This window comes from Sinohyriopsis cumingii, chromosome 16 (genome assembly GCF_028554795.1).
Source record: "Sinohyriopsis cumingii isolate HCF-2022 chromosome 16, ASM2855479v2, whole genome shotgun sequence".
NCBI classification, from domain to species: domain Eukaryota; kingdom Metazoa; phylum Mollusca; class Bivalvia; order Unionida; family Unionidae; genus Sinohyriopsis; species Sinohyriopsis cumingii.
Window position 1 is genome coordinate 59,040,061 of NC_142976.1, and position 24,897 is coordinate 59,064,957.

Consider the following 24,897-nt stretch of genomic DNA (forward strand, 5'->3'; position numbering starts at 1 on the left):
TTATGAACTTGAGAGCATTTTGGTTGAAATTCTTATTGACAAGATTGCATCAAAAAGAGTTGGAATATATAAATTAAATGTATTAGGTATGTTTACATAAACAGTGAAACCTCACAAAACTGAATCCACAGTAAACTGAAATTTCCTTAAGATCTGAATTTTTGTTCTGTCTCCATTTTTTCTATCTTTAATACAATTTCGCCAACATCCAAAACCCCATCTGTTCTGAGAACCAAAACAACTTTTAGGCCAATTTGGAGTTGTACAGTTTTTACAAAAGTACATTAAAGTGAAGCTCACCTAAAATTTGGAAATGTATTTTAGCTGCTAAATTCCATGCTGCATTGACAATTATGGTTCAGACATACCTTTGGTCATGCATTCTGTTGGGCTGGATTATTTTACTGTTTGCAAAAGTAAATACTTATCAGTGAGTCAAAGTGTTCCAAGGGCAAACAAGGTACAAAAAATATTTGACATGTGCAATGAGAGGTTAGGAGCATTAATTTGCTAATCCAAAATCTTTGCACCATTTGAGAAAGGCTAGCTTGTAATATAAATTGTTAATAACTAAATCATACATGCCAGTCATTACTCTTTTAGTGAAATCATTATGCTTTTTTCACCTAATTGTCTTACACTCACTTGTTTATGGATTACGCTTTGCCAGTACAATAAAAAATAAAAATAAAGCAACAAAAAGTTGTCATTTTTATAATAATCCCCTTATTTCCATTCATTGTGTAAATTGATGAATATTGAAGAAAAAAACCCACTGCTGTGTAAGAATAGCAAGAGTTAATTTGCCATTCCTGGATCTACCTTTCCTAATTTTCTATTTACAGCATGTCTACATGACCCATTTCCAAGAAAACAGATGGGTTTCTTAACTTGGAAACTTTGCCTGGCAGATTTATTATACTGATAGTCAATTTTGTTAGCAGACCAGTCTGCACTTTTAAAGAAAATGGCACTAGATGTTAATGGGCTTTTACAGTTTGATGCAAATTCTTGGAGCAGATTGGTCTTTTTAAACTTCAAAACATGTTTAGTCAGAAACAGGACAAATCAACATCACTTGAGAAATGTGAAATTAAGAATATGATAGTGATACAGCACTTGTATTGATCATGTCATGCTCATTATCCCTGTCTCGTTGCAAATTTTGGGACTTCACAATCATTCGGCAAACATCAGACATGTAGATTAAAGTAATTGTTCAATATAAATAGTTTGTCACTGTTTTGCATTTGTATTTTGGTTCTAAGCTAGCTTTTGTCCTTTTTTGTAAAGTATTTTGACCTGCTGCAGATCCAGGTTAGTAGCAGAAATAAATGTATTTTTCATACAATGTACTGTAATTATGTCATATAAATTATAGATTATGCTTTTTATGCTCAGATTAAGCTTTTTTGCCACTTATATTAGCAAAACTTAATGTGTATTTTCTCAGTGTTGACATGTATGCTAAATGCTTGTAAGTAAAAGCCAATTAAGAAAGATTATGTTATATATGATTATGATCTCATCATGATTAATGCTATTAATTTATTAAACTGATTGACACAGGGGCCCTGAGTGACCGAGTGGTCTAAAGCACTTTCCATTACGGATCACTGCCATCTCACCTCTGTCTGCACCGGTTTGAGTCTAGGATTCAGCCAATGTGGGTATGTGAGAAAGCTTGCCAGTAGCTTCTCGTGGGTCGGTGGTTCTTTCCGGGGTTTTCCCGGGTTCTTCCTCCACCATTAAAACTGGCCGCCATGTATAGCCTATCATTTGCTGAAAAATGGCGTTTAACCCCACAACAACAACTGATTGACACAAGTATTCTGTTTTTTAAATACCTGGGTTTTAATAAACGAGTTTGTGGCAATACTTATGATGCTTCGCTAATATAGACTAACTAAACAGCATTCTAAAAGTCAGATTCACAATTTATTTCATTTGATACCTGTATTTAAAAAAATTGGTTTGTCTTCACTTGGATATCAGGATGTCAAAATGACAATCTAAGCATTATAAGACTGAACTATTTTTACAGGATGAAATTATTTCATCAATGAGTATTAATCTGTTCCAAAACCTATGCTGTAAAACGGTGGTGGAATCTGATGATGATCTGCTTGTATGTAAAAATACAGACTTTATCACATTTTTGACACTATTAGTAAACCCAAAACCTGTGAAACTGAAACTTTTATATATATATATATATATATATATATATATATATATATATATATATATATATATATATATATATATATATATATATATATATATCTATATATATATATATATACACACACACACACACACGTTTTGAATATAGAACAAATAAGTGTACAATTGATTCTACAGGAGATGCATGTTAATATGAAGTGTATTTACATAAATGAGAGAGAATCTTAACGTAGAATTTTTTATTCACCCTCCACTAATAATCAAACCCAGGTCTGCAGGCCACAGCATCAATTGCTTGCCTGAACACACAACATCTCAAAATGTCTCTACTAAGTACATATCCACCCAAAAGTATGGAACATGGTCATGGATACACTTGCATGGTGAACCAGTAAATAACTCTCATCTAAATGCAGTTGTTTCCTCCAGGTTGGTGCATGCAGGTAAGGTATGCGGTGCTGTAACCCACAGACACTGGTTCAATTCTCATTCGGGGACAAATTATGAATTCTCAGTATCCTCAGATAAACTATCCTAAACAGTGGAAACAGTAATTTTAGTAGACAAGAAAACTGCAGGAAACTATGCAGTAGTTTGGTTCCACAATTAATAGCATCCAGTGTGTGAAAATTGAATATTTATTGCAGAAATTGAAACATCCAATAAACAAGTGCCTGCAATAATGATGTGTTTGAATTTTGTCAGTAAACACAAAAGTTAGGGGTATTTGTAACCACTGTTTTACTCCACTTTTTGACCTGGTAGGTCTCCATTGCCCCCCCCCCCTTCCCCTTTTGTGAAATGAACACTGCTTTCTGTAAGCTTGTATGATCCAGATCTCAGAATGGTTTAAACATGAGTAGCATCCATGCTTATTAATCAAATGATAATCTGATTGGTTGAGGTTCTTACCATTCAAGAGGCCTTCAGATCATGCTGTATGTTTGTTTACAGTAGTTATCAAGGTCAAGATTTCAATTTTAGTCATTTGATATTGAAACCATGTATACACATAGTACAATTTTTGTATGAAAGCAAGATATGTACCTGTGATGCGGACAATTTGCAATCACATGTTTGGGGTTATGCAGAGTTCTTGCCCTTGCAGTAAAAAAATTACGTAAAATTAACTTTAGATTGTAAGATGCATCCATTTTAATAGAAAACAAAAAAATAATGAACTCCAAAGGTAATAATGATTTGTAATGTAAACAGAAAATAAGATATAAAATAGCATAACAAGTAACATTTTAAGTTGATGATCTTGATAATATACAGGTGACATTCGATATATGCCTAGTGGATATATGCACTTTAATTTTAACCATATATATATGAAGAAATAACATCAAATTCTCAACACTGTGCTTGTTTTTATGCCATCACTGGTGCCATGCACTGTGACTGACACACAGCTCATGTAGTGCATTCACATTACTTTTGATTTATGCCATAACCTTGGGAACTCATCTATGGCATAAATCGAGTATCACCTGTAATTACAGTATATTTTATAAATATATATATATATATATATATATATATATATATTTATATATATTTATATATATGACTATTTTGTCAAATACCAATTATTACGATCTTGCGGATGACGAAGGCTTTATATGAAAACAAGATGCATGAGAATTTAGTACTCCAGTGTAGCCTATCTTGATTGGATCTGATGCATACCAATAGGTGTATCTAAGAATTTGCAAATTTAATATATTTCTACTGAAATCCTGGATTTTTATACATTTGTTTACAGAGAATTATTGCTACAAACTTGACCACATTTAAAATTCTTAAATATATGAAGCAAGTTCGATTGGAGTCTGAGAGTAGTTAGTATTGCCATATTTAAAGCCTGACACATTTCTTGCTTATAGATTATCACAAGTATTGTGCATTATTTTAAGCCATTTCATATATTTTAATTGTATATTTGGTATTTTAGCTTGTAATTTGAATTGAACCCAAAATGCTTTCCTCCATAAACGCTACCAAGTAAGAGCCAAGAAATCCATGACTTTAAAAATTCATTAGTCAGTCCAGGCTTATTAAGGTATGTAACTCAATTTGTTGTGTTTAGAAATAATGGAATAAAACACAGTATTGTTAAATACCCCAATCGTCTTGGCATAGTGTTTTATTCAAAAGAGAATCACTCTGGACAGAAGATTGTCTTGGACATGTACATAATGACCAAGTTCTCTGAGAATATATTTGATTTATTATTTTGATAAATTGATAAATAAACTGAGATAGAAATATTTTTGAAAAAAGTATTCTGTTTTCAAAGGTGCATTCACTTGTGATTATGCAACAAATTAAGCATATTTTTAATTTGAATGCCATTGATACATTATGATGTAATATTTTCAAATTTCATGACCAGCACGTGTTGAATGCTGCATATTTCTTTATTAAATACAAGCCAAAATGCTTAGACCTTAATCTGCTATTGTATAATATAACCAGCTGTCTATGCTTTTCTCTTTAACCTATGGATAGAGAAAATGGCATTAACCCTGATTCTCCAACGCTCTGGCATAACAATAAAAATGGTAATTTTCCAATGCACAATTAGCAGAAAGGACGGAATCCAACTGTTTTAGGATAAATTATGTAATGCATTTTATTCTCATCAACCTGAATCTCATATACAAACAGCAGTTACTCTATAAATAATTAGAACTAATTACAAACTGAAAAAATGTCAGTTATTCATAATTCTATTTTGTCACAATCATCAGCTGTGGTTTTTGGCAAATGTTTCTAGTCCCATTTTCAGGCAGGCCTCTGTTAACCCATCAGCAACGTGGATGCACGTTACACCTGTAAAACAAAGCAGGTCTTGTTATGTTGCACTAAATATTTTGTACATTTCTGGTGTTCTTTGTTAGTTTATAATTCCATTCAGAATGACCTTCCCTGATACAGGGGTCAGCCATTTATGTGATCAAGATTCCCTATAATAGTAATTTCTGGAATAATTGGAACAATAAACACCTTGGGACCAATAAAGTTTGTTGAAAATAAATTTAACTGTAAACAGAAGAAAAAATCAAAATTTTTATACTTTGCACTGAAAATCAATACATCACTTTACAGTAAATATGACTAAAATACAAGTTCAAGGAACAAAAATGCCTATCCATAAATTTACATGACTTTATGGCCAAGACTGCTTAAAAAAAAGTTTGTTTTGTTTTTGTTGGTTTTTCATGGAACTTTGAATACATTATTGGCTCTATCATGCCAAGAAAACTAGTGTTAAGTACATTTCCATGCATACACAGAGGCAGCTAAGAAGATTACCTAACTAACAACTTATTGGACAAAGGTAACATGAAATATCCTTGTAAAGTCATGTCAGGGCATACATATTTGCTGAATCTGAATTAATGGAAATGGAAACTGTAGTAAGCTCTTGAATATTGATATTACAAATACATGTAATATTATGCCAATTTTTTAAAATGTTTAACATCCATGGCTGGGTTGCTGTGACAACATTTCAAATGTGATACAGTGTAAACCTTTTCTTTTGCCAAAAATATGAAAATATTTTGTTTGAATGAAAGAATCTGGTATTAGTATTGAGCTGATTCATATATTTCTTCATTAAACTTATTTCATTTACCATATTTAGCTAAATTGTAAATATTAGTCCTAATGTGTTATCTTAAACATCCTTTTTGGGGGGACATTTTTAAGCATGATGGATTGGTAGGTTACTAAAGTTAATGAGACCAATAAAGAAAGAAATAACAATTGGTATGGCCTGTTCATTTGTCAGAGTACAAGAAAATAAAATGTCATAGTTACTATGGCAATATTTGTTGCATGCAAGAAAGAGTCAAGATTTCTTTCTTTCCTGCACTTAACACTTATATGGGCAAGGCCCTGGGTGGCTGAGTGCTCTAAAGTACTTGCCTTTACAGTTCATTGCCATTTCACCTCTGTCTGTGTGGGTTTGAATCTCAGGCTCAGTCAATGTGAGTATGTGAGAAAGCTTGCCAGTAACTTAGAGTGGTCAGTGGTTCTTCCTGAGGTTTTCCTGTATTCTTCCCCCACCAGCTATACTGGCTGTACAGCCTATTATGTGCTGAAAAATGGTGTTAAACTCACAACAGCAACTAAATGCTATGATCTGAGCATTCAACACAGTATAAAAAAGCAATACCTAGCTTGGCCTACTTTTTCCTGCAGTGAACTAGATGATAAGGCTTGAGTGTTTTTTTACAGAATAAAATCTTGATACCTAGCCTGCCTGCATTTTCCTGTACAGAGCTAGATGCTTTGGCTTGAGTGTTTTCTACAGCAATAAAACGAAATACCTAGCTTGCCTACATCTTGTATGTTCCTCTGTTCGTCATCAAAGAACAACATATCTTGATAAGGGAGATTACTCTGGTTCTTAAAGCTGAAACGAAAAGGTAAGCATGAAAATTTATTAAAAAGTAAGACTGTAATGTCACATTGGTGATAAAATGTTAAAGCGTCTGACTGGATTCCCATCTTAAACCTACTCTGTTTTCTAAAGACCTGTTGTGAAAAAAAAACTAAAACTTTTATATTTGCTCTTCTCATCTGAAAATTGTTGAATAAGTTAAGTCTTAAATTTTGCATGAAGTGAATGCTATCATAATGTTGGAACTTATTAACCTAGGCTGATAAATCAGCCCTTCACCCATGATGACATTGATTTTCAGGTTAGGGTCTGATATCACCTATTCACTAAAAGCTGCAATAATTTGTTGCCAATTTTTACTGCACACACTGGTGTACATTTTATACACTTAACACTATTTCTCATGGCTGTGGAGCTACCATCGGCAGAAGGGTTCTTTTGGTGATATGTACATTATATTTACGGAGCAAATCCTATGTTTGTTGACTTGTAAATCCATGTGGAATAGCACAACCCTTTGTTATGTGGCCATTTTGAATTTTGCGCTAGATTTGGCTATTGTTCCTGAATCATTTGCATGCAGCAAAACTGCACATTTTAAGGAACAGGTGATATCAGACCCACACATCATTCATCAGTATCAACACAGATTTGTGGGGTAGATTTATTCAACTATTATTAACCTACTCATGCTTTCCTGTCCATTGCCTTCACATTATGCCATGAAAAGGAAATGGAACTCGCACATCACTTTTAACTATCATGATTGTTCTGTGAAATTTCTTGATTGGTTTTCTGTCTCAGAAGACTTTGTTCATAAGCAAATTTTCTAAAACATGGGACCAAAAGGTCAATATTACACAAAAAATATTTGGAGGCATAATAAGGTGTGGGTTAAAAGTTCCGCTGATTTTCAATCTATCTGCTTTCTGAAAAGTCATCCACTTCATTTTGATTAGGGGTGGAGGTGATTATGGCACATCAACACTATGAAGGTTATGGCATGCAGAGACAAGTAAGGTGCCTTGCTCAAAGTCACACTAAGGTAAATGATCTGTTCTGGTTTGATGATAATTGAATCAAACTTGGCATTCTGGTCACAATCCCAAATCTTAATCATGTGTATGTTTTGTCTTACGTGTTGTCCTTTAAATGTGCTTTCATATCTGCAGTGTCTCTACTTAATGTTTACATTGCTTTCATTGTAATTGCTTGTACCTGTGTTTACATTACATTCATTGTGGTTGTACTTGTGTTTACATTACTTTCATTGTGATTGTCTGGACTTGAGTTTACTGTAGTATCATTTATTTTCTTTCGGCTCAATTTTCGAGGTTTTGTAAAATAAAAGCATTTTCATGGGTACCTATATTTGTGGTTTTGCCTGTAAAGGTTTGCATATTAGCAGGTATTTAATTTCATGGTTTAACCTTTACATATTCCCAAAATAAAGATTACAAAAGAATAAAACTATGCCGATGCAAATGGTGGTCACTTTAATGTTTAAAGCAATACTACCACCTGCATGAGCACAAATCAATGAGCTGGCAAGTTAAATACTTACACCATGTTTTCAACCAAATGAATAACATCAGTCAAAGCCAATGCAGCCAACAACACTAAAACAATACCTCCATCTCTATGAGCACAAATAAAAAAACATGTTAAGATTAATCACTTTTGTCATGTTTTCGTTTGAGTGCTCAACATCAAAGGAAGCCAACACGGCCAACAACACTAGACCAATCAGTTATTAAAGAAGAATTAAAGTCACACTTCCATGAGTGGTATGCTGAAGAAGGTCATGGACACCCTTAAGGAAAAAGATGTTACAGGTGACAATCATTGCACAGTATTAGTAAACCTTGCAACCTCATTAATCAAGCCAATTCACGCTGAATAGATAGTTGCAGCTCACACAACAATAAGTGAAAGATATGACCTAATTATCAGTGGTTTTGAGAAAGCTGGACTTGTTTAATTCAGCAATTTGGGGATTATTTACCTGAGAAGCATTTTTGAGTACCATGAGACTTGATTGATACAATGTTGATACAGTGGCTTTGTCCAAAAATATGTGAAATGTTAGCTTTAATACTCTGCTGTAATTAGTGTATATACATAGTGTTTCATTAATAATAGTGTTTCAAGAAACAGTTATAGTATTTTACAGGATTGTTGTTGTTTTGGATTCAAAAGCAGCGATAAAATGAAATGTGCTTTCAGAAGGATTTAAATGTTTCCACAACAGTTGTACTCGAATGAAGGATCGATTTGAATAAGTATTAAATTTAATTTTCATATACTGTTATTTTGTATTCTTTATTCTTTTATTTTCAGTATTACTATTGTTTGAATTTTCTCTCCATCCTTACTTACCTCACATATCGATTTAAGGCAGTGAGTGTAAAATTACAGCTATCGGATACCTTATCGAACATTTGCATTGAAACAACATAAAATTATTTATAATTCTTGTTTCAAAAGGTTAAAATAAAAAATAAAACAAAAACATGTAATAGCTATTATTTAATTACCAGATTACAGTATTGACTTTGATTTATCAAATATTAGTAGCTGTGTTAATCTCTAGGAATGAAACACTGTAAGAAAATGGGGGGGGGGGCATCACCTACATGGCTCATTTTTTGTTGAGGATTTAAATTCGTGGTTTGAGGCAACAACAAAAACAAAAAAAATTGGTCCCCACGAAAACTGATGGTACTACAGTACATTCATTTAAATGCGATTGTGATTGTCTGTGCATGCATTTACACTACATTCATTGTGATTGTTTGTCCTTGTATTTACACTGCTTTCATTGAGATTGTCTGTGCATGTGTTTATATTACTTTCAGTGAGACTGTCTGTACTTGTGTTTACATTACTTTCAGTGAGATTGTTTGTCCTCGTGTTTACACTGCTTTCATTGAGATTGTCTGTACATGTGTTTACATTACTTTCATTGTGATTGTCTGTACTTGAGTTTACATTACTTTCACTGTGATTGTCTGTACCTGTGTTTACATTACTTTCATTGAGATTGTCTGTACATGTGTTTACATTACTTTCATTGTGATTGTCTGTATTTGTGTTTACATTACTTTCATTGTGATTGTCTGTACCTGTGTTTACATTACTTTCATTGTGATTGTCTGTACATGTGTTTACATTACTTTCATTGTGATTGTCTGTACCTGTGTTTACATTACTTTCATTGAGATTGTCTGTACATGTGTTTACATTACTTTCATTGTGATTGTCTGTACCTGTGTTTACATTACTTTCAGTGAGATTGTTTGTACTTGTATTCATATTGCTTTCAGTGAGATTGTCTGTACTTGGGATAACCTGAGACCAATATAATCAAATAAAATAGTCAAGTTATCTCCCCTGCAGGGATGCTGCCAGGATTTCAGGATTTACTCTAAGTTTGTGTGTGTTTGTGATTTCCAATGAGGAAGTGGTGGTGGGAGGAATAGCCATTGTTAAATATCTCCCTAAAACTTAAATTCTCTCTTGGATATCTCTGTTCCAAAAAGAAAAGTTTTCCAGCGGTCTCACTAGGATGTTAAAACTAGGAGTCCAGGACTCACATTTTGGTAAAAATAGAAGTCCCACCAGCAAACGTTGCAGTCCCCTCCCAGAAAACTATGCACATTATAAGAACTATTGGTTGCCATTGAGTTTAATTTCTACATTCTTCATAACACTGACATAGCTCTTGTTTGTCCATCAGAGTGAGTATGAAATTTGTCAATCCAATGGAGGTCTTATTCAAAACATTAAGCTAGGCATCACACACTTTCTTACACTTGGCTACTGTCCCATCCAAACTATCAGTTCTAGCAACTTTAGCGCTCTCCTGAATCTTGTTACAATCTTCGTCAGTTTGTCACTGAACCCCAAAATACTCATTCAAGTCTAAGTCTCAACATGTCATGATTCCAAGGTCACGTGCACTGCTTATTCCACTACACTTGGAAATGAAGAAAATAATGAAAGCTATTTATTTGATGTACTGTTATAAATGACCACGTGTACATCTCTGGGTCTTTCTGCCTCAGAATGCAAGCACTGTAAATACCAGTAGATTTTCCCACCCAGCTGCCAGTCAAAGCCTTTGACCTTGCTGCCCAGCTATTGCAGCATGTTCTTTTCATGTACTCTTATAATGGTGACATGTACATGGGAGGGGGGGGGCTGTCAGCTACTAAATTCTGTCATTGTAAATATTAGCACAGCTAATTGATCAACACATTTTCCCACTAAGCAGGTGGCTGAAGCAGGACTGGGAAGTCTTTAAATTTTGCCGCCCACCTATTACATGCATACAGAGGACTCTCACCTAAGTGATTTTCTGCATCCCCAATAAAAAAATTGACAACCAAATTTGCGTGATTGAGCATTTCTGAGTTTTCACTAACATGAACTCTGCCAAAGATTCACTTCCTTGAATCGGTGCTGTGATGCCTCTTATTCCAGATTTTTTCTCTTCCATAATGCTGTATATGGGTTTTAAGTCCTACATTCCCATAGTCTGCTTGTTCAGACATGGGTATCTTGAATAAATATAACCGGCATATTGTCCATCCAACACGCACATTGGACTCGCACTCAACATCAATTTTGGGCCCAAAATCACACACTGGTATTTCCAGTGACATTTTTCCAATGTTCAACAGACTGATATACATGAGATTCATTGTCATCATAGCTATCACCAGCCAGTATTTGCCAACTGAAAATGTCGTCTGAAGACAAACCCAGTTGTGATTCAGCCATTTTGGTTTCCTGTGTTACCTTATTTGAAACACGCATTTGTAAAACTTTCATGATGAAAATAAGTTTAAAACTACCAAAAAATGCTTGTTCCATGGCCAAAGAACCAATCAAATTTAGTTTAACAGCCATTCACATCGAACCAAAGTATCAAGCTATCTGGATGTTGCATCAAGCACAGTGAGACTGCTACTGGCAGCGCAAATTACGCTGCAAAATGCACTTTTAAAGTTAAAAGTTTAATAAAAATTGCATACTGCGCAAAAGCACATGTTTTAAATCTACGAAGTTGACGTAATCTGTGGAACGAGTATAACTGCTTTAAAAGTATGAGAGTTCGTACAAATTACATGCATTCACGTGTACTGTCATTATTATCTGACCCAATGATTTATTCACATTAGACCATTAGGATGGGGTTAGATGCGATTTTAAATATATATTTATTTGTTGCTTTTTTCTTCTTCTGACAACCCCACCAGCGATTTCTTATTTTGTTAACACAACCCACAACAGAAGTGATTATCCTAACCAACCTTCCACTGTCAAAATCAAAGTAGTTTGAAACACAACCTCCTACAGAATTTTTTTTAAAGTGTCATCTGGGGGGGGGGGGTATATATGTTTTACTGGAACAGCTCTCAGTGTGATTGTACTTGTGTTTACATTACTTTCAGTGAGATTTTCTGTACCTGTGTTTACATTACTTTCAATGAGAGTGTCTGTACTTGTGTTTACATTACTTTCAGTGAGATTGTCTGTACTTGTGTTTACATTACTTTCAGTGAGAGTGTCTGTACTTGTGTTTACATTACTTTCCGTGAGATTGTCTGTACTTGTGTTTACGTTACATTCATTGTGATTGTACTTGAGTTTACATTACTTTCATTGTGATTGTCTGTCATTATTTGTACCTGTATTTATATTGCCTTTATTATCATTATTTGTACTTGTGATGTATTGATGCTTCATCTACTTTTAAGTGTATGTGGGCTGAAAAGTTTTATTGACTGCAACCATAATGTGTAATGCATACACTGTACATGCCATTTCCACTTTTATTACAGCAAGTAACTACAAAACAGAATTTCTGTATGTAATAATAAATATAAGTGGCAACTTACGCAGTGAAGTGGTTGGTCTTGCATCCTGGGTAAATTTGTTTGTAATCAAAATATTTGTCCCATTCAAACAACTGAACCAGGTCCCGTGCCTCATCACTACAAGAAGTTCTGTGAAATAGATTTTACATGGAAAATATATTTGATTCAGAAGTGAACCTGTTTTTTTATTCTGATTTTCCTTACATATATTTAACTTGAAAAAGCTGAAATTACATTTGTTACTTAAAGAAAAATTGCACAAACAAATTTAGGGGGACCTCGAGTGGCCAAGTGGTCTAAAATGTTCACCGTTACGGATCACTGCCATCTCACCTCTGTCTGCATGGGTTCGAGTCTCGGGCTCGGCTAATGTTGGTATCTGAGAAAGCTTGCCAGTAGCTTCTCGTGGGTCGGTGGTTCTTTCCCGGGTTCTGCCTCCACCATTAATACTGGCCGCCATGTATAGCCTATCTTGTGCTGAAAAATGGCATTAAACCCCATTACAACAACAACACATACAAATTTAAAGATTATTGTCCAGTTGGTCTCAGTGATCTTGACCTTTGGTCAAGTTATATTGTCTTGAACTAAAGTTACTATATAAACAAAAATCATTTTTACTTTCTTACTAAACTTACCAAGACCATGACATCTTAACTCTAGACACCAGAAACTATGGATTTTTTATTACACGTAAAATCCATTATAACACAATGCTCGGTGTCCAAAGAATAACATCACGATATAAGCGGGATTGCATTAAAAAACTTTTCAATAGAACATATGCATTGAAATTTCAATGTCATTAGTTTTAACTAACCTCTTGATCAGATATCGTTTGATTTGGAAAATTTCGAAGTTAAGGCAACATTAAACGCAGTGCTGGGATTAAAAATCAGCTTTTTCGAGAGCATGTTAAAAAGAGAGGTCTTCTTAAATTAAAAAATGAGAGCCATGCTGCCTTTGTGTTATAAGTGGAATCAAATTATAATGCAATGCGTTATAATGGGTTTTACCTGTATTATCCTTTGTGCAAACCATTCACGAAGTTTTATCAAGCAATTTACTCTAGAATAAAATTTATTTTGCAAAACCCATTTTGCTCATGCCACAGTGGCATTGACCTTGGATATTTTGATCCCAGAATCAATAGATCTCTTCAATACCTTAAGTGCAATCCCTGTGCAAACTCTGGTCAAGGTATGTTGGCTAGAATGTAAATTATTGTGCACAAATATTTTTCATCTTTCAGATACAGTGATCCTGTCCACTGACCCTTGACCCCAAATAAATAGGGTTCTTCCTTACTTCAAGTGCAAGCTATGCACACAGTTTGTCCCATTCTGTTATGTACAACTAATGATATTGATCAGGAACCATTTGTCTGATTTCAGTCACAGTGATCAAGACCTTTGACCCAAAAATCAACGAACTTATTCCTTACACCAAATGCAAGCTATCCACAAAGTTTGGTTCATGTATGTGATGTAGAACTAATGCTACTGTGTGAAAACCGTTTCATCTTTTAGTCACAAAGACCTTAATATTTTGAACTTTTGACCATGAAATTGTTATGCTTCTTCTTTGCTAAAAAGTGCATGCCATCATCAAAGCCTGGCAAAGATAGTTAATGGACAGACAAGGTCATAGCTTAATATGTTCTGCTAAAAGGCAGCATAGAACAAGTTATTTCATAATGATCTAAAGAGACCTCTAAGTGACCTCTGATTCCCTCGGTTCAGTACAATTTTCTTTAGGAGATATGTGACCCTTGCAAAGGAACTGGCAGGAATTTCATGTTTTCTGACTTGTTTACCTCAATGTCTGCCATTTACGTTTGACACATAATAACAGTAATCCTATTATTACTTAATCTGGAGGGGCCCCGAGTGGCCGAGTGGTCTAAGCGCTCTCCGTTACGGATTACTGCCATCTCACCTCTGTCTGCATGGGTTCGAGTCTCGGATTCGGCTAATGTGGGTATGTGAGAAAGCTTGCCAGTATCTTCTCGTGGGTCGGTGGTTCTTTCCTGGGTTTTCCCGTGTTCTTCCTCCACCATTAACACTGGCCGTCATGTATAGCCTATCGTATGCTGAAAAATGGCATTAAACCCTACAACAACAACAACAACTTAATCTGGAAAGATTATCTGCCCCTTAGGAGGCTTTCAAGTCCTTCTCTTTCCATAGCAGAGTATATATTGCTTTTCTGGCAAAAATTTGAACTTCTATTATTTGTGAAAAGTGACAGTTAAAAAAAATCAAACTGTCTTTCAATACCAGGGATTTTAAATTTGGTTGGTGAAAAACAAGCAACATTTGATCATATACATTCAATTCTAAGGAAAAGATCTTGTACATCAAATGTGGTTTTGGCGATGACAGAAAGAGTTCAGGTTGATGAGAATGTTGTGCACTGTTTAATTTACCCTATAACAGTTTGATAGTAAAACAGAATTTCTAGGCTTGCATTCATAAAAGTCTCAGAGTGAGTTTTTAAAATCAGCCAATCAGAAGTGAGCTTTCAAATGTAGCATCATTTGTGATTGGCCAAAACAACATCATAAAGATCATAAAACTCAGAGGTGCAGTTTGAGATTGAGCTTCTGCTAACAGCCAATCAGAAACAAGATTTAATATGTAAAATCATTTGTGATTGGTCAAAACAAAATCTCAAACTCCAGCAAAATGAGGGTAATGATTTTCATTTCCATGATGTTCATAGCAGAGGACACATGATGTCCACAATGGAACCTTTGAGATCACCTTGAGGCTATTCCTAATTGATATCTTTGAGATTTCAAACTGCTGAGAATGGCTGGAACATCTGGATAATATTTCACGTGTCTACTGTGGCTGTCATAAACTTTCCCATCGCTGAAATAATGAAGCAGGAAAAATGAATAATAAACATCAGACAAGATAATGGGGTATTCCTGAACATAAAGTAAAGGAGACTTGTTAGAATGGTATAACAGCAGACCTTCAAAATTTGAAGTGCAGACTTTAATTTTTGTCGAGTTTTAAGCTGTTTTGAAATGTTGAAGTAACAGGCAATCTGTAATTTTATCATGATATGATTTCTCTAATAAACCATTCATAAGCAATACTGTTATTTGAAGAAGTGTTTCACTCTGTATCTATCACAAAAGCTTTTTTCAAGTGACAGTGGTTATGGTTTTTGAAACATTGGTCCCACATTGATAAACAGCACTGAAATGTTTATTTCCTCAGTTTTAATTTTTTTTATCCCAATATGAATAGGTTTAAATTTTAATGCAAAAAAGATCTAAGGATGAGAGTATGATGTTAGTCATCGAAAACAATGAAACATTAGGACAAAATTTAAGTATATATAGTAGTATAAACACAGATAATGTTTCTTTATTTTAACCTTTTGTCAATTATAATTGATGAACTGTCAAACTCCTGTGGTAAAAGCAGACTTGATTTTTTCACTCATGTTTTACTAAGGTGGTAACATTATGGATTGAATGCTTTACTCCAAGACTGAGAAAACCATTTGAGTCATGCTGAGTAATTTCTTTTCAAAATTTTATAACATCTTTGGGTTTTTTTGGTTAGTTTTTTTAATTTACTCCCCCCAGTGTAATAATTTTAGGTCAAATAAATGCTACCTTATTAAGTGGCATATGGCATTTGCTTAATTATAATTATTCTGTTAGACTATCATAGTGATAATTGTGTCTTGCAAGTTTTGCATGTATTTTTCATTTTATGAAGTTAAATTTACAAAAATTATGTCTAAGATGTTTGACATGGTAAGAACAGTTTTAAAATCTGTGTTTCTATTACTTATGATCTGTCTGAAAATGATCTATTATGTATACTGGTTGATAATAACTTTGAAAGGTATCAATTCCACTTAATCTAAAAAAAGATCTTTACATACCTCTTCTTTTTAAATGGTGGATCCACATGTGTGTCAACCCAGAAAGGCCAAAGGGTATAGTCTGAAAAATAAAACAAGGATTTACATGAAATGTGTATATTTTATGAGTGTAAATCTCCTATTCAAAAGCTATCGAAAACGCCAAAACAAATATGATAGTACATGTAACAATTCAAATTTCATTTTCATAGCTATTATGACCATATCATATTTTTGGTGTGCCAGTGATGCTTAGTTTATAACAATTTGATTTATGCATGTTCATTTTAATGCCATTTATAATGAAAGAATACCATTCAATACATGCCACTGTGCTTGTTTTAACCATATCACTTGCACTATATGCTCTGACTCGTGCAGAGCATATTACTTTCGATTTACACCATTACCTCAAGAATACACCTATGGCATGTGTATATAATTGTAAACTCCAATGGACAGCATTATAATGAACGAGTACTGTGTGTATACAACTCTAAACTCCCATGGATTGCATTATAATGAAGTACTATGCACACAACTGTAAACTTCCATGAACTGCATTAAAGTGAAGGAGTACTGCATGTATACAACTGAATACTCCAATGGACTACATTATAATGATGGAGTACTGTGTGTATGACTACATTATAATGAAAGAGTACAGTGTGTGTGCAAATGTATACTCCCATGGACTACATTATAATGATGGAGTACTGTGTACACAATTGTAAACTCCCATGGACAGCATTATAATAAAGGAGTACTGTGTGTATACAACAGTATACTCCAATTGACTGCATTATAATGAAGGAGTACTATGTGTATACAACTGTAACTCCAATGGACTGCATTATAATGAAGGAATACTGTGTACACAACTGTATACTCTCATGGACTGCATTATAATGAAGGAGTACTACATGTACACAACTGTAAACTCCCATGGACTGCATTATAATGAAGGAGTACAGTGTGTTGTTATTGTTGCTGTTGTTGTTGTTGTAGGGTTTAACGCCATTTTTCAGCACACGATAGGCTATAGCTGGTGGCTAGTATTAATGGTGGAGGAGGAACCCGGGAAAATCCTGGAAAGAACCAGACCCAAGAGAAGATACTGGCAATCTTTCTCACATACCCACATTGGAGTACTGTGTGTATGCAACAGTATACTCCCATGGATTGCATTATAATGAATGAGTACTATGTGTATACAACTGTAACTCCCATGGACTGCATTATAATGAAGGCGTACTATGTGTACACAACTGTAAACTCCCATTGACTGCATTCTAATGAAGGAGTACTATGTGTATACAACTGTATACTCCCATGGACTGCATTATAATGAAAGAGTACTGTGTATACACGACTGTATACTCCCATGGACTGCATTATAATAAAGGAGTACTGTGTACACAACTGTAAACTCCCATGGACTCCATTATAATGAAGGAGTTCTATGTGTATAAAACTGTAAACTCCCACGAACTGCATTATAATGAAGTAGTACTGTGTATACACAACTGTATACTCCCATGGACTACATTATAATGAAAGAGTACTGTGTATACACAACTGTATACTCCCATGGACTACATTATAATGAAAGAGTACTGTGTATACACAACTGTATACTCCCATTGACTGCATTCTAATGAAGGAGTACTATGTGTATACAACTGTATACTCCCATGGACTGCATTATAATGAAAGAGTACTGTGTATACACAACTGTATACTCCCATGGACTGCATTATAATAAAGGAGTACTGTGTACACAACTGTAAACTCCCATGGACTCCATTATAATGAAGGAGTACTATGTGTATAAAACTGTAAACTCCCACGAACTGCATTATAATGAAGTAGTACTGTGTGTACACAACTGTATACTCCCATGGACTACATTATAATAATGGAGTACTGTTTGTATACTCTGTAAACTCTGATCTGTCTTTGAATAATTTGCTGATAGATTAAAGTCTGTATTGTTCACTCTAAGATTTGAAAACAAATGGTTCAGTTTTGTTTGATTTTGGTTTCAACAGTGCCTTTACCAAAATATTGACTATATCATGCCAAGGAAATAGGAGCTAAGCAAACAACCCATGTTGGACTGGTGGGTATCAAAGTCATAACCCTTGTATGATGAGTCCAATGCTCAATCAAATGAGCTATCATAACTCCCTAAAGAACAGAACAGCTCAAATCTTGTTCTAAAAGTACATTATGCAATTACAGATCTTCTGTCTACCAGTACATTGTGCAATTACAGGTCTTGGTCTACCAGTACATTATGCAATTACAGGTCTTGGTCTACCAGTACATTATGCAATTAAAGGTCTTGGTCTACCAGTACATTATGCAATTACAGGTCTTGGTCTACCAGTACATTATGCAATTACAGGTCTTGGTCTACCAGTACATTATGCAATTATAGGTCTTTGTCTACCAGTACATTATGCAATTAAAGGTCCTGGTCTACCAGTACATTATGCAATTACAGGTCTTGCTCTACCAGTACATTATGCAATTACAGGTCTTGGTCTACCAGTACATTATGCAATTACAGGTCTTGGTCTACCAGTACATTATGCAATTAAAGGTCTTGGTCTACCAGTACATTATGCAATTACAGGTCTTGGTCTACCAGTACATTATGCAATTATAGGTCTTTGTCTACCAGTACATTATGCAATTAAAGGTCTTGGTCTACCAGTACATTATGCAATTACAGGTCTTGGTCTACCAGTACATTATGCAATTACAGGTCTTGGTCTACCAGTGCATTATGCAATTAAAGGTCTTGGTCTACCAGTACATTATGCAATTACAGGTCTTGGTCTACCAGTACATTATGCAATTACAGGTCTTGGTCTACCAGTACATTATGCAATTAAAGGTCTTGGTCTACCAGTACATTATGCAATTACAGGTCTTGGTCTACCAGTACATTATGCAATTATAGGTCTTGGTCTACCAGTACATTATGCAATTACAGGTCTTGGTCTACCAGTACATTATGCAATTATAGGTCTTGGTCTACCAGTACATTATGCAATTACAGGTCTTGGTCTACCAGTACATTATGCAATTACAGGTCTTGGTCTACCAGTACATTATGCAATTACAGGTCTTGGTCTACCAGTACATTATGCAATTACAGGTCTTGGTCTACCAGTACGTTATGCAATTACAGGTCTTGGTCTACCAGTACATTATGCAATTACAGGTCTTGGTCTACCAGTACATTATGCAATTACAGGTCTTGGTCTACCAGTACATTATGCAATTAAAGGTCTTGGTCTACCAGTACATTATGCAATTAAAGGCCTTGGTCTACCAGTACATTATGCAATTACAGGTCTTGGTCTACCAGTACATTATGCAATTAAAGGTCTTGGTCTACCAGTACATTATGCAATTACAGGTCTTGGTCTACCAGTACATTATGCAATTAAAGGTTTTGGTCTACCAGTACATTATGCAATTACAGGTCTTGGTCTACCAGTACATTATGCAATTAAAGGTCTTGGTCTACCAGTACATTATCATCTTCGGTAGCCAAGGTTCCAATAACCCTATTTACACCTATGCATATCAAGCAGATATTTCTGAACTTCAGGTCTGTGAATTTCACTGGATGCAGTGGCTTGCCATCGCATCCAATCAAACTTAATTTGTTCAAATCTGAACACCGTTCCTACATGACCAGGACAAGGGGAGCACACAGCTTGAATGACTGATATATAAGCACTTTTCCAGTGCCAGTCCGTGTTTGCACAAATACCTTTCATTCAAATAGACATGTAATGGCTTCCCTCTGGTACGTAGTCATACTTTCAATGTTAAACTTACAAAGAATCCTTTTTAGGTCAATTGCCACCACCGTTTTCAGCTGATGTATAATGCACCACCCTACTGGTTAGTTGGAATTACATACTAAGAGAGGCAACACATGAAATCCAATAGATGTCGCAAGGACAAAGCACTGATATAGCTGTTCCATCCACCAAGGTGTAGATAGGAATATCGGAACCTTGGCTAGCGAAGATGGTACATTATGCAATTAAAGGTCTTGGTCTACCAGTACATTATGCAATTACAGGTCTTGGTCTACCAGTACATTATGCAATTAAAGGTCTTGGTCTACTAGTACATTATGCAATTACAGGTCTTGGTCTACCAGTACATTATGCAATTACAGGTCTTGGTCTACCAGTACATTATGCAATTAAAGGTCTTGGTCTACCAGTACATTATGCAATTATAGGTCTTTGTCTACCAGTACATTATGCAATTATAGGTCTTTGTCTACCAGTACATTATGCAATTATAGGTCTTTGTCTACCAGTACATTATGCAATTAAAGGCCTTGGTCTGCCAGTACATTATGCAATTATAGGTCTTTGTCTACCAGTACATTATGCAATTATAGGTCTTTGTCTACCAGTACATTATGCAATTATAGGTCTTGGTCTACCAGTACATTATGCAATTACAGGTCTTGGTCTACCAGTACATTATGCAATTACAGGTCTTGGTCTACCAGTACATTATGCAATTATAGGTCTTTGTCTACCAGTACATTATGCAATTATAGGTCTTTGTCTACCAGTACATTATGCAATTATAGGTCTTTGTCTACCAGTACATTATGCAATTATAGGTCTTTGTCTACCAGTACATTATGCAATTATAGGTCTTTGTCTACCAGTACATTATGCAATTATAGGTCTTTGTCTACCAGTACATTATGCAATTATAGATCTTTGTCTACCAGTACATTATGCAATTATAGATCTTTGTCTACCAGTACATTATGCAATTATAGATTTTGTTCTACCAGTACAATTAATTAAGGAATTATATGTAATGCCTTGGATGTATGGGGTCTGTGTATTCATCTATAAAACTTATAAGTGATACCTAATCATCTTCTGGATTTCATTGTAATTATTAAAGGATGGTTATAGAGATGATAATGATGACAAAGAAAGGTGTCTGCAAATTAGCCTTAAAGTCACAAGGAGTGTGATGGTATAATGTTTGAATCAGTGCTTCATGTGGACAATTCTACTGACATTGAAACAACATTAGATGCTTTGGATCACTAATCCAGTAAGGTATATTGTCTTGAATCCTATGATCAGTATTGATAATATCAGTTACTGATGGCTGAATAGGTCTCCACTGCTAATTGAAAATAAAAACAATAATAAGTATCTTTAAAGGAAAATTTCACTTGAGTGGGTTTTTTTTATTTTTAAATTTTAACTGTTTCAGTAAAATTCCGAAAGAAATATATTGACAGAAGAATAATTTCTGGATTTAAATGTTATGAAACCACTGCAACCAATTACATAATATTTCCAAGGCAGAAATCTCCCTTGGGCCAATTTTATCAACTCCAGTGGGTGTGTTCAATGACCATTTGTTTTTTGTGAAAATTGGAAACAAGTTGTTCTAACAATAAGAATGCATGGACATGTAATCTTTCTTTATATCTTCACGTCAGCATAAAAAAGTTTATCAGAAATAAACAGATTTGCCTTATGTTATCATGTTTTAATTTACCTACTTTCAATCTATGGCAAGCAAATTTCAAAGTTCTAATGTTTTACATTTTGTACATGTACTGCTGTGGCAAAGCTGTCTGAGAGGTTCATGACATTAACCCCGAGTTAGAGAACTGCACTAAGAAGTGTAATTCAGGACTATATTATGACTCCCAAAGAACTTCCCAAATCAGACACAGACAACACCAATCTTCAGCAGTTTTGGCTGACAGTCAGCAACCTAAATCTACCTCAGGCAAGAAACAATTTAAACTTCTTGGTGGGCTCGGTAGAGATACACTGACATAATGCCACATTTCAAAGCAGACATTAAAAGGACAGAAGAAACCTAGATTAAGCAGCAGTATATCAACTTTTAAGTGTAAAGATCAACAATGACGAGGACTGCCATCAATATAATTCATAATGATCTGATAAGAAATGATAAAAATTCTTGTAGTACAATATATAAGAACAGTATGAATGGCAACAAGCTATTTTTGAAAGAATGGATTTGCATATATTAATATTTAAACACTGGAAGTTTGTTAAATAGTTGCAAGTTTGTTCTATCTGCATGCTAAAAATCGGAAAGATGAAAACTCCAGCCCAAATTTTAAAAATCTGTTGATCTGTTCTTTTCTGTCACATCTATGTAATAACCAAAAACTACTTAATACCAAATAGCAATTAACAGTCTTCAGGTTCCATACCATGTTTACTTCCTCAATGCTAGCTAAAAAAAAATGCAAGCCTGACTAGTGCTGGTGCAGTTTGGAGAGACTGTGCATTTTCAAGGAAAACTGTCACATGACCATGACATCACAATACATCAGCAGTACTTAAGGGATGTAAACTCAATGCTGCATGACTCATTAATGCCCCTCAAAAAATATGTAAAACTAGAATGTGACCATTCAATAATTATAACTTGAATTCTAAACCTGGAGTGCTTAATTTTTTAACAAAAGATCTTCAGTGTTACCTTTAGAACATTATTAAAATGCACATTAAATTACATACTGCGAAATAGGGTCCTGAACATTGAGACACCTGCATAAAGGATGAATACCAAATTTTTAAGCCTCACTTCAAAATATTCACTTGTTAAAATGGTCCTATAATAATAATAACAATAACAATATTATTATTATTACCACCCTGGTGGCCTAAGTGGTTAAGTCATCCGACTCAGATGCAGGAGGTCATGGGTTCAAGCCCTGGCTGAGTCATACCAATGACTTATAAAAATGGTACTATCAGCTGCCTCGTTGACACTCAACATTAATAGGATAGTGTTAGGACTGGTTGGCCTGGTGTATGGATAATGTGACTGGGTGGGACATGATGTTATATGTCTGCAGCATGATACCCAAGTGCTAGACATCACTATAACCTGCCACACTGCAGACATCATAGTGATAACTGAATTAAAATTGTTAAAGCTACGTTAAAAATCCAAACCACACATACATTATTATTATTATTATTATTTTCTCCCATTTAATTTGTAACAAGACATAACTTTCAAACTCAGATATGTAGAATGTAAAGATAATTTCTTGGCAGTAAGAATTTAATTGGTTTTTACTAACATGCAAAATATCCTGTATTTAATTTTCTCTTAGACTTGTCAGAGTTTCCTATGACCTTTCCCATCAGGTGCTAGATATTTGGACAGTTATATTTGGGCAGTTTCCTATTTTACAATGCAAAACGTCGATACTGATATGCATGATTCGGGGGGTGGGGGTGGGAAAATGGCATCTTGCATTGTATGACTGGTTGGTTCTCGACTATTTCTTATTTGTCCCGATTATTCCATCCCAGTAGAATCGTCCAAGTATCTAACACCGAAAAGGCCTGATGTATATCGGACTAGATTTTACCTAGATCAAAGACAATCAGCTTTGGCGTCTTTGCCATATTCATTCACACAACCCACAAATATCACTTCACATATTAAGGCCCTTTAGGGTGCGTCAGTAACAACCGTGTACGTCTAACTGAGAAGGATGATAACAGTCTAATAGGTTAACACAGATTTAGGGCAGTGGATGAAGTTGCCTCACCTAAAAATTAATAGGAGCACTACGGTGTTGTCAAATAAGTCTTAAAATTGATACAATTGCCAATAGCCATCTCTACATCTTCTCCCTTGAACTACAATGCTGTCGGACATTTCTGCGCACGTACGGTTTCCGTCTCCAATATTGAAGCAAAACACATAAGGAATTCGACCAATTGACTAAAATAAAATACTGCAATGCTTACCATCTGAAACGAGACAACTGTCACCAGAATATTATGTTCAGAATAAAATTAATTTTGGACACACAGGATACCACCCCCGTGTTTTCCTGACTCGCGATATGTCGGCCTATTCTGTGCACAGCTTTGAAAAAAATGTAATGTTTATCCATCAGGCTATACAAATGAAATATATTACTTTGGACTGTTTCTGTCAGCAGTTCAATCGAGTGTTTAGGTCAGGTTTTATAGCTAGTTTTACAAAATTCAACGTAACAATGCCAATAGATGGCAAGAGATATTAAGCAAACTAAACCGATCTTGTAATTAAATTAGTAAAGTTCAACGTTTTATATTTTTTTTTAAAAAGGAATGACAAAACAGACTATACACCTGGGAATTTCTTGAGAATTATGTTCTAGCGGCAAGATGACACGTTGGGTAGCAGATGATTTTGTATGTATGGAACAACTTCTTGCAAAACTGGAAATTTGGATTAAAATGCATACTTTTTTAAGGTATACATTTACATCTTTGTTATCATGTATTTATTTGTATGATTCTAAAAGATACATAGTAAATAGGATGTTCTGGGCTACAGGTTCAAGAAGGTCATGGAGTGGGTCTTCATGTTGACATTTAGAAAAAAACATATTCATATGTGGAGGCCCCGCTGGTAACAAACCAAGAACAAATAAATACGAAT

At 34.7% G+C, this 24,897-nt stretch overlaps 1 protein-coding gene across 2 annotated transcripts; it reads right to left on the bottom strand.

Annotated features, from left to right (window-relative positions):
• Window positions 1–3,369: 3,369 nt before the first annotated feature.
• LOC149780501 (magnesium-dependent phosphatase 1-like) lies at window positions 3,370–23,952 on the bottom strand. 2 transcript variants are annotated; one of them, XM_089937479.1, is made up of 6 exons: window positions 23,831–23,952; window positions 16,402–16,462; window positions 15,255–15,365; window positions 12,511–12,618; window positions 6,531–6,616; window positions 3,370–5,025 (listed from the first exon to the last, which is right to left on the bottom strand). In XM_089937479.1, exons 1-6 carry the CDS (start codon window positions 23,871–23,873, stop codon window positions 4,940–4,942), a joined length of 495 nt encoding a protein of 164 aa, XP_089793605.1. In that variant the 5' UTR covers window positions 23,874–23,952; the 3' UTR covers window positions 3,370–4,939. The 2 variants fall into 2 exon arrangements, with proteins under 2 accessions (XP_089793605.1, XP_089793606.1); XM_089937480.1 differs by having other exon boundaries at window positions 6,455–6,616.
• Between the last annotated feature and the right edge of the window lie 945 nt (window positions 23,953–24,897).

What these genes read in the sequence shown, in the direction of transcription:
- LOC149780501 (XM_089937479.1), bottom strand. Translation starts at nt 23,873, where the DNA reads ATGAATATGGCAAAGACGCCAAAGCTGATTGTCTTTGATCTAG. An exon ending in CAATTAGGAATAGCCTCAAG is followed by an intron (nt 12,619 to 15,254) that starts GTGATCTCAAAG and finishes TCTATTTCACAG; the next exon opens with AACTTCTTGTAGTGATGAGG. An exon ending in AAGACCAACCACTTCACTGC is followed by an intron (nt 6,617 to 12,510) that starts GTAAGTTGCCAC and finishes TTTTCGTTTCAG; the next exon opens with CTTTAAGAACCAGAGTAATC.